This window comes from Ostrea edulis, chromosome 2, assembly GCF_947568905.1.
Source record: "Ostrea edulis chromosome 2, xbOstEdul1.1, whole genome shotgun sequence".
NCBI lineage: Eukaryota > Metazoa > Mollusca > Bivalvia > Ostreida > Ostreidae > Ostrea > Ostrea edulis.
This window is the reverse complement of record NC_079165.1, coordinates 87039469-87050705: the sequence shown is the minus strand read 5'-3', so window position 1 is coordinate 87050705 and position 11237 is coordinate 87039469. Positions and strand designations below refer to the sequence as shown.

The 11237-nt window shown below is 35.4% G+C and overlaps 1 protein-coding gene across 5 annotated transcripts in view; it reads right to left on the bottom strand.

Moving 5' to 3' along the window:
• Positions 1-423: 423 nt before the first annotated feature.
• The window catches only part of LOC125681707 (FK506-binding protein 15-like), a 40078-nt gene continuing 29264 nt past the window's right edge, over positions 424-11237 (bottom strand). For all 5 annotated transcript variants that reach the window (XM_048921895.2, XM_048921896.2, XM_056155289.1 and 2 more), the window contains 9 exons: positions 11199-11237; positions 8478-8630; positions 8143-8235; positions 7255-7458; positions 6147-6254; positions 5248-5413; positions 3175-3598; positions 2414-2531; positions 424-890 (listed from right to left, as the gene is read on the bottom strand). The exon at positions 11199-11237 is cut by the window's right edge and continues 33 nt beyond it. In XM_048921895.2, coding sequence (XP_048777852.1) covers positions 819-890; positions 2414-2531; positions 3175-3598; positions 5248-5413; positions 6147-6254; positions 7255-7458; positions 8143-8235; positions 8478-8630; positions 11199-11237 — 1377 coding nt within the window. In that variant the 3' untranslated portion in view covers positions 424-818. The remainder of the gene's footprint in view (positions 891-2413; positions 2532-3174; positions 3599-5247; positions 5414-6146; positions 6255-7254; positions 7459-8142; positions 8236-8477; positions 8631-11198) is intronic.

The window sequence follows — 11237 nt, the reverse complement described above, 5'->3', positions numbered from 1 at the left end:
AACTGATCCCTACAGCTAAGATCTCCTTACAGTGATTAATGAACTTATGTAAAGTATATATTGTTCATATTTAGTTTTTAAATGAATTTATTTCTTCCATGAAAGTTTCAGCTTTGACACTGAGTTATCTTCCATTTAGAAATCAAAGTCAACATGACAGGGAAAATAACTGTTCTACTAGCTATGCCTATTGACAGTGTATGGAGTGTGTGTGTGTGTGTGTGTGTGTGTGTGTGTGTGTGTGTGTGTCACATGAGCAATATAATTACAAATTTACAGGAAATAAGAAATAAACACATGTACGTATTCAATCTGTATACCAATTCTTCATCCAGCAGTCCAAATCACTGATGAACTGAATCTTAATCATTATATCACATTGCTGGCAGCAAGGAGACAGAGAATCTTAAAATAAATACATCATATTTGACCAGTACTTTAATTTCTTCAAGGATTGTACAAAGCTTAAATACATCCCTGTCTTCATAATTGTATGCATTTCAATTCATACAGACTTTAACTTCTGCATATCAACAGCATATCAATATATATATATATATGTATGAATTTACAAAAGTTCATGAAGTACACAAAATAATGTCATTACTGGATGAAATTGCACTATAGTCCTTACAAGGCCCACATAGCAATATGACACACAAAATAGGTCCTCTTTCAACACAGAATATCTGATCAACAGACAATGGAAGAATCATCATAATGAAATATCACAGAACTGTTTGTTAAGGTTTTTATCCCCCTGTGCATATTAGTCCACTAGCCCAGCCAATCCAAATTGTTGTTGTAATCAATGTCTGCTAGCTCAGCCAATCTAAATCTTCGTCGTCATCATCGTCTGGGAACAGTGGAGGGGGAGGCTGCTTTGAATCCTGAAGATGAAGAGATTATTTCTAAACTTTAATATGAGGCCCATGGAAGACAATACTCACGAGTCACCTTGCTCATACAGAGCTGAAGACTCACAAGTTTAATAAATATTCGAACTTCAGTATCTCTACCTCGATAGGATTGAAAACAAGAGGCTCACAGGCCTTATCGGTCACCTGAGTACTAGTTAAAAGTATCACAAGCCCACAGGCTTTATTAGTCACCTGAGTACTAGTTAAAATAGTTAAAAGTATCACTACTCCCAAGGGCTATGGAATATTATTCTGCACATCTAAGGTAAATTCTAATATTTAGCAACAGTATTAAACAAAAAGTGTTTTTAAAACTGTCTCTTGTTCACGCATTTAATAGCTGACCATTTTGGGCCCACTCTGATACCAAAACCCCTACCCCTGGGATCATCGAATTTACAATTTTGGTAAAGGACTACCTATACTTTCTAAATATCCATTTAGTTTCAATTTAATATCAAAAAGCTCTAAAGATGTTATTTAAGTGTTTTAAACATAAACACTATATTCATGTACCAAGTTTGGCTCCGCCTTGGGGTCAGAACCTCTACCCTGGGGAGCATGAAATTAAAAATTTTGATAGAGGCCTTCCTGCTTTACATCACTATGCATTTAGTTTTTCTTATACATGTGTGGTTGTAAAAAAGATTTTGAAAATTGGTTAATTCCTCACCCCTAAGACCCTAGTGGTGCAGGAGCCCTAAAATTTACATTTATGTCCCCCTTGTTTCAAAGAAGCTTCATCTTTTTAAAATTAAAAGAAATCGGAATGGTACTTATCAAGAAGAAGCTAAAAATGTTTACTTTTTGACAACGATGGTCAACGGATGATGACAGATGACAACCAACTGCAATAGGTCACCTGAGTTTACTCGAGTGACCTAACAATCATCCCACCAGGTTCCACTACAATTTCAAATGACACCCAAGATTCACTTTCATGAGTACAGAACAGCGTAGTGATTACTGTTTGGCTATACAAATGTTGGATTGCAAGTCGAGATGACACACAGTGAGTACTGTATAAATATACAAATGTTGGATTGTGAGTCGAGAAGATACACAGTGAGTACTGTATGGCTATACAAATGTTGGATTGCGAGTCGAGAAGATACACAGCGAGTACTGTATGGCTATACAAATCAGGGCCGTAAATTAACCTTCAATTTGGAGGAGGCTGGAAATTAGGCGGGGGTCTGGGGGCCTGGGCGGCCCCCAGACGCTGAGCACATTTTGTGCACACTGAACACGTTTCGTGCAAAATCCTTGATTCTAGGGCCTTCTAAGATGTTACTTGACTAACTCATTCTAAAAGAAAGATTTGGAATGCTTTTTAAGGGAGGTATCATGTTCTTAGTTATTGGAAACAACATAAATTCTAATGAACTTTAAATTTTAATTTTTTTGGCTCAAAAGTTGGAGGAGGCAGCTGCCTCCTCCGCCTCCATGTAATTTACGGCCCTGCAAATGTTGGATTGTGAATCTAGACTTACATCATCTTCCAGTAAATCTTTGGCTTCAGGCTTTTTCTTCTTATCCTGGTCTTCCTTTGTAGTTTGGATTGTATCACCAAATGTATCAGCTACATTATCATCGTCTCCAAACAAGGGACTACAGGAGAAAAACAATATAATGAATTATTATTGTGTTTCAGAACACCATTATATACATGTCTCACTCTCGATAAACATTCTATGACTGGACATTACCTGTATAAGAAAGTCACTCTCTATGACTGGACGTTACCTGTATAAGATAATCACTCTATGACTGGACATTACCTCTATAAAATGGTCACTCTCTATATTAAACTGGATGTTACCTCTATAAGATGGTCACTCTATGACTGGACATTACCTGTATAAGATGGTTACTCAATGACTGGATGTTACCTCTATAAGATGGTCACTCTCTATGACTGGACATTACCTCTATAAGATGGTCACTCTATGACTGGATGTTACCTCTATAAGATGGTCACTCTCTATGACTGGACATTACCTCTATAAGATGGTCACTCTCTATGACTGGACTTTACCTGTATAAGATGGTCACTCTCTATGACTGGACATTACCTGTATAAGATAGTCACTCTCTATGACTGGACATTACCTCTATAAGATGGTCACTCTATGACTGGATGTTACCTCTATAAGATGGTCACTCCCTATGACTGGACATTACCTCTATAAGATGGTCACTCTCTATGACTGGACATTACCTCTATAAGATGTTTGAATTGAAAGACACTCACTCACTATTCTCCTCCATCTTCTCACTTTCAGTCGAGTCTTCATCTCCTACATCTGGCGGCGGTTCTCGTGACACGATGGCAGGGACTTCAAAGTCATCATATTTGTTTTGGGCTGCCTTTACCGGCTCTTCCTTGTCTGGTTCCCTGTCAGCTGGAGTATTTTCTGTGGGAATCTGGTCTTTCACATCCTCCTTGTCTGGTTCCCTGCCCATGGGAGTGTTTTCAATAATCTTCTCGGGTGGTGGTAGACTAGACTGTGGTGGTGTGTTTTCTGTTGACTGCGGCTCCTCCTGACTTTCCTGAAGTGAAGGTTCTATTTCAGCAGGATCTGTGTTTGTTTCCTCCTTTTCATCTGGCAAATTGTCACTGTTAACAGTCACCGGTGAGACATTCTCTGGTTTCTCCTCTTCATTTGTATTGGTCTCTGTTTACAAAGAAAACCTTTTATTACATTTACATTAACATGCGTGAATAAAATATGTCTGAATTCTAAACTTTTTATTTTTTTTAATATTTTATTCCTGATGAACATACTTTGTATTATAAATTCACACACAATAAACACATAAATAGTAGTATTCTCCCAAAGCATATTTTTAGCTCACTTGAGTCAAGTGAGCTTTTCTAGCATATATGTATGTGGTTTAAAGTTTTACTTAGGCAAATATATGAAAATTCTTTAAGAACCAAAAGAGTTAAAAGCGTCAAATAATATGCAAGCATCTCTATGTAGTGCACATTTAAGTCCACATCACGATTCTTTAGGACCGTAGTGGGACTAAAATATGACTTTTAGTTTTACATTGGAATGTTGAAGACAAATCTTTAGGGCTGTTCCAGAAATGATCAGATGGGGGGGTCGGGCGGCAAACGATATTTTTTTGTGTGGGTGGTCGTATTTTTTCATATTTTATTTGGTCTGTGGTTGGACTGTTAAAATTTTTTTTATTATGGGTAGTGGGTAGTTTCTATTGTTTTTTAATTTTGTGCCACGTGGGTGTTGAGTTTTCAGAATATTTTTATTGTCGCTCTTGTCATGTTGGTTACAAAATGTCGGAGGGAAAATTGAAAACATGCTTTCGAAATCGGAAGTAACATAGAACTATTCGAGTTGTTGCTCTTTGTAGCACATAACTTTCTATTTCCATTACGGCACTCTTCAAATTAGAGGCGCGTTTAGTAGAGTCCCTTGGGACGTGATGGCGGTGAACTCTGTAGATTATTACAGTTTACAGTGCATCAATCTTGGGAATATTTTGAAATCAATAGGTATTCCGTTTTCTAATAAAAATAGGCAAACCTTGGTTGATTTATGGAAGGGTACCGATGCGTTATATTTATTAGTCAGTGTGATGGTGATATAGAGGCCTCCATTAGAAGACAAACGATTCGTGGAAAAACATATCCATACCCATTTCATGATAATAGCATCGCTTGGACTCCCAATCTTTCCAACATTCCCGCCATAGATTCCTTTGATTGTTGATGTGACATCGTTTCTTCAGAACTACTGTGATACAATGTCGCATAGGCGTTGCCGTGTCATTGACTACTAGAATGTTTGTCCCGAAAACCTCGCGAGATTTGTACTGTTTTCATTTTTTAAAATATTTTTGTGGTGCGTCTGGTTAGGTTTTTTTTTAATTAGATGGGTCATTGTAAAATGAGTTTTATCAATTTGATGGGTCATGGGGCAATTTTTCATTTTTTTTTTTTATGGGTGCTTGGTATATACAAAAGGTGTCCCCCCCCCCCCCCCCCCAATGTATTTATTTCTGGAATAGCCCTTAGCAATTTCTCAAGAACCACATGGGTACATTTTGTGAAATCAATATGCAAACATTCTCATGTGGTGTAGCTTCAAGTATATTCAAACTATGGCCCACGGGGCTACAAAAAGGTTCAGATGCTTTACATGGTAAACCGCAATCACCCAGGTGGGAAATGTAGGCCATGGACCTATTGTTGTGAATACAGAGTCAATGTTGAAAGTATCTACCCACTGGTCAAGATAGCTATGTGTTTGTAAATCCATCAAGCTATACACAATATCCCCCTTAACATATCTTTTACCATGTATTTCCTCTTTCTTTTCTTGATTTTCTTCTCCACTGCCTTCATCATCACCATCGTCATCATCATCATCACTATCTTCCTCATCATATTCTTCTTCCTCATCTTCTTCTTCTTCATTTTGTTTTGAAGATGAGCTCTGCTGAACTAACTTTATAGTGGTTTCCTAGAAATCATGCTCATATTGTATTTTTTTCATTCATGGGAAAGAATACAACCAGAACAAAATTTTCACATTAAAAAAATGTTTAAGCATTGAACTTTTTATATGAAAGTTATGTGAAGTTCTCAAGGGTACTTCGAGTATTTTTTGTGTTGGTATGTCTGCTATTTATGTTCCATTCATACCAGTATTTCAGATAGTTATTCACTGCTTGAACAGAAGTGACTGTCAATGACTAAAACACACTCAAGAAACACACCCTCCAATCACAAGAAACATGAATTTTTAAAATCATCCAGTGTTCTAAAATCTCCGACTATGACTGTTGAAATAAGCAGTATGAGTTACTAAGCTGGACATGTTGCCATGGCAATATGATCTTTTAGTTGAAAAAAAGTTCTTCTTACATCTAGCAGTGACCTTCACGACTAAGCCTCATTAAAATGTCCTTTTGTTAGTGGTCAAGGTACATCCTCCACTTAAAAGCCACCTAATTGTTTTTCATTTCCATGCAAAAATTCATTAAAGACAAAATTTCAAACACACAGACAGGCAGGCAAAGAAAGAGAATTTTTTATACTGCATCGGCCTCATTTAGAGGTAGATGAAAGAATTGTAATGGTGTACAAAGTAAATCCTCCACAGGACTAACCTTAATGACATGTAGAGTAACTGTCAGGACGACTGAACTAACCTTAATGACATGTAGAGTAACTGTCAGGACGACTGAACTAACCTTAATGACACCTAGAATAGCTGTTAGGACCTCATCCCCTGGATAAGAATTGTCAGCTTCAAACTTGGACCTCAGTTGTTGGTAAACTGAATTCATTATCTTCTTCACCTGTTAAACAAAATATCTTTATATCTCTCCTTCCTGTCAGTACATCAGAACCAACACATTTCTTCATTTCTCAACTAATACATACACAAACATACATGACTAAGAAAACATTAGTATTCTCAAACTAAACTTTCTATTTTAAAACACTGGTGACGTCTCAATATGAGTGAATTTTTTTCTTGACGGGATGTAATGCATGTAACAAACAAACAAGCAACCATTTTATATTATAGCAGAATTTCATTGAAAGGAAATTTTGGTGCATTAATTTTTCCTAATCCCCAACATTTCCAGTCAACCAAAATTACCCAAACATATGCATTTTTATAAATTTCAAAGTAGTATTTTCCCTCCATGAGTGAATGATCACACTTGTGACGAACTGAATTTCTAAACCCCGGGTGTTCCAAGGAAGATGTCTATTGCCTGCATCAGTAATTATGGTATATAATATTGGATAATGTTCATGCAAGTATATACACATGCTGGGACTGAAACAGAGGCGCGAGCACACAGTCCAGTATCAAGTCACCAGTCACCTCAAAATTAACTCAGAGTTAAAGTCAACAGCAGGTACATGTTATTTCATAAACAGTCTACAGAGTTATTTCACAAGTCGTTCTACAGAGTTATTTCACAAGTTGTACTACAGAGTTATTTCACAAGTCGTACTACACAGTTATTTCACAAGTCGTTCTACACAGTTATTTCACAAGTCGTTCTACACAGTTATTTCACAAGTCGTTCTACACAGTTATTTCACAAGTCGTTCTACACAGTTATTTCACAAGTCGTTCTACACAGTTATTTCACATACTGTAATGTCACTATGCTTCACAGAAAAAAAAGTTAACAAATAAAAACTAAACTTAAATAAAATCAAAGATTGCAAGGCAGAAGGATTGGCAATGATACAAAATCCATTTTATATAAAAGCACTACAACAGAAATGATAAAATGCATTAGTAATCTTGAATTCCTTCGCTACCAGAACGGTTACCTCTATTGTGACATCACCAGCTCCTGCAGTGCTTCCTTCTGAGGAGGCTACTGGTCGGTTGGCTTGCTCTCTCTGAAGAGCTTGGATCCTCCCCTCTGCTGTCTCTTTCTCTGTCTCCAATTCCTCATTCTCGTTCTCTAGTTCTTCAATTCTTTCTTCATACTTCTCCTTCATGGATGTGGCTTGAGATCTCAGATTATCATACTGAATTAGTAACGATTACATTTAGTACAAAACATCAAGACTAATAACATACTGCAGAATCAGCTATTTTTGTGGGTAACAGAATATCGAGTTATTTTCAGAGGGTAAAATTTTTTAGGCATTCAAAAAAAAAATGTTTTAATGGACTTAACTTTCATTGGTAGGAGACTTATCTTAAATTTCTTTAAAGTACATTTTTTCGTGGAGGATTTAAATTTATGTGCATGTCCACATCACAACACCATTCAAGCAACACAAATCAACACCTTTACAGTATTTACGTAATTTATTTCCACCTTTACAGTATTTACTTCACTTAATTACAATATTTAGGCCACTTATTACCATTACTTACACCCTTACAAACAATTTTACATCACTTATTAACAGTTTTGCAGTATTTACGTCACTTATAAACAATTTTAAAGTATTTACGTCACTTTTCAACAATTTTACAATATTTACATCACTTTTCAACAATTTTACAGTATTTACGTCATTATCAACAATTTTACAGTATTTACATCATTATCCACAATTTTATAGTATTTACGTCATTTATCAACAATTTTACAGTATTTGCATCATTTACTAACAATTCTACAGTATTTATATCACTTATATGCCCTACAAACTGTACCTAAGAATGATAATGTTTACAGTGAGTGTTTATCCTATGGTTACCTTGTCTTTCCAGACAGACATTTCCTCGACCTGTTCTTCCAGCTCTCTGTGTTTGGCATCACCACTCATATTATCCTTCTTCATCGTCTCGATCTGTTATTTCAACATTATATTACTGCTGTGTACTTTGTGTGTGTGTGTACACTGTATTTATAATGGCTCAATCTATATTTGGGAAATCATGATTCAAAGGCACTAAAATATTAATCCTGCAGAAATAAGTACACATTAAGTATGATCAATATTGAAAAAAAAAATATCATCCCTATTTTTGATGGTTTGAAAAAAAGAAAGGGCACATTTTAACAAAAGTATGGGAGTTTTCTTAATTTTACCCTGTTTTGTAACACTGCCACTTTTTCCTCCATCTCCTCTTTCTCCTCCTTCAGCGCCTGAAGAGCTCGGTTGTGCTTATCATTAGCAGCACTTAGAAGGCGGTCACATTTCTCTTTCCATTCCTTGGTTAATTCCTCCTCCACTTGTGAAACCTACATGTATCAACATAATGAAATTTCCACATACAAAATGTTTATCAAACAAGAGCAACGCCAACGTGTCATAATACGCCCATAGATTTTGCTCAAGGAAAACATATTTTAGTGGGATTCATATTTTAGTGAAGTTAGCACTGTCCTCTGTGAGCTAATTCATTATTATGCTTGCAGAAATGGATATCAAGATATAAAGAGGGATAGCCTTAGAATGCGCTACTTCATAAATATGCTAACGGTTCGGTTTGTATCTTGCCCACAAGGTTTTCCTAATAAGTGATACTACGACCTTGACCTTTGACCTTGAAAAACAATAGGCACCTTCCTCTCATCATGATGATCAAATATACCAAGTTATAATATCCTGGAGCTTACGGTTCGGTTTGTATTCTGCCCACAAGGTTTTCCTAATAAGTGATACTACAACCTTGACCTTTGACCTTGAAAAACAATAGGCACCTTCCTCTCATCATGGTGATCACATGTAACAAGTTGTAAAGTCCTAGGGCTTATGGTTCAGTCTGTATCCTGCCCACAAGGTCCGGACAGATGGACAGACAGACGGACGACGCCATACCATAATACGTCCTGTCTTCGACAGGCGTATAAAAATCAAAGGCCACAATGGATTGACTCTTCATATTCTAAATCAAGGACTCCACACTTCACATTTCTAACATTCAGTGTAATTATTCAATTCAAGACTTTATTGGCACTTCAGATATAAGTGTCATAAGCCATGTAATATAAAAATACATGTATCTGTGTTACATGATATAAGTGTCGTAAGCCATATAATATAAAAATACATGTATCTGTGTAATACATGATATATGTATTATACTTGTTTCTAAGGTTTAAAGAGTCTCTGATATAGAAACAAAGGACTTTCTTTTTATAGACACAAGATTTAGAGGATTCACTGAAGAAGATACAGGATTATTATATGATATTTTTACATGTTTGTATTTTAAAGGAAAATCAAGTAAAATATGTTTATAATCTTCAACAATGGTTGTGAAAAGGTTAAAAAATCTGTTTTCTTTAGGAATGACTTCACTACAATATTTACCAGTTTCTATATATAAAGGATATGCACTTATACTTATTTTATAAGATAAGAAGACCCAAATATGTTTGTATTTCTAGTTTCAAGTCATCATTGTTGAATAATGTTCCAACAAATGAGAGTTTTCCACATTGAGTGTAATTAATATGTTCTAATTCTTCAAAGGCTTTATTTACAACGAAATCGTGAAGTTTAGAACCGAAGCGTTTATCTGTTGTATATTATTCAGTTAATATTCAACATTTTTTTTTGTAATGGTTTTATAAAACTCTGCCAACTTTTTAAAAAAATTTATTGGCCCTCATTATGTATAAAAGCTCTACATTAGCATTTACATATATTGATAAATATGAAAATGTAATAGATTATGATTGCATAACTAAATTGTTTTGGCCCATTTCATTGATTTTAATTTTCTCTTTTTTCTTTTTTAATGCATCATTAAGGTGAAAACAAAACGGAGAGAAAATTTCCTGTATACAGCAGTTGTATAACTCAAAACATGCCTAAAATAATAGGAACATCGTATCAAATACTGACTGTTAACTGTGTACACTTTCCTACAGCTAAATCTATGAAGTAATATCAATGGAAATATTTTCATATTCATTATACAGTTCTCCCTTGATATATTGCCCCCCCCCCCCCCCCCCCCCCCCCTATAATGCCACCCCCGCTTACTGCCTAAAAATCCCAAAGAACAGATCCCATGTTAACATTCTCGTTATAATGCCAACCCTGCATAATGCCATATGCTACTGATTTTCACAAACAAATGGTCAAATTTTTAGGGTTTACCCTGGATAATAATGCCAATTACCTAACATCCATTGGTAATCATACCTGATAGCAGACCAGTGAAGTGTGACAGTTTGGACAAGGTATGCAAGTGGCCAGGTTAATTACCAATAATTGCAGTATGGAAGTCAAGAGAATGTAAATGTTTATACAGAGTAGAGTCTAAATAACTTTATGGTATTGAATTTCTTTTGATTGCTCAGTAAATTGTCCATAATGGTTAATTCGTTATAATGCCCCCCCCCCCCCTCCCACCTTATTGCCCAAATTCATCTTGAACAAAAGTTGGCAGTATAGCAAGGAAGCACTGTATATAAAAACTACATGAAATTGAATGATTCTTCTAAAATACATTTCATATGTACATGTACATGTATAAAGGGGAAAAAAACTTTAAAATCTAGAAATTTTCTTTTTTCTTATCAGAAAATACAGGTACTGTTTAATGTGGGTTACACTGTAAATAATACTTTGGTCATTTTCTTCACATTTGTGTGACATACAACTGTTCTTTAAAAGTCTAATTAGTCAGAAGAAGTTCCCTCACTGTAACATTAGCAATGTCTTACAATATTATCAGGTGTTAGATTTTATGAATGAGGACAAAATTCATTTGATTATAATTTTCATGAGTTGACTATTAAATATATAATTCACCAAAATACAAATTGTACAGTTTGATGTCTCAATAATCTTACCTGTTCTGCTGCAACCACATCTGTTGAAGATTTCTGTTT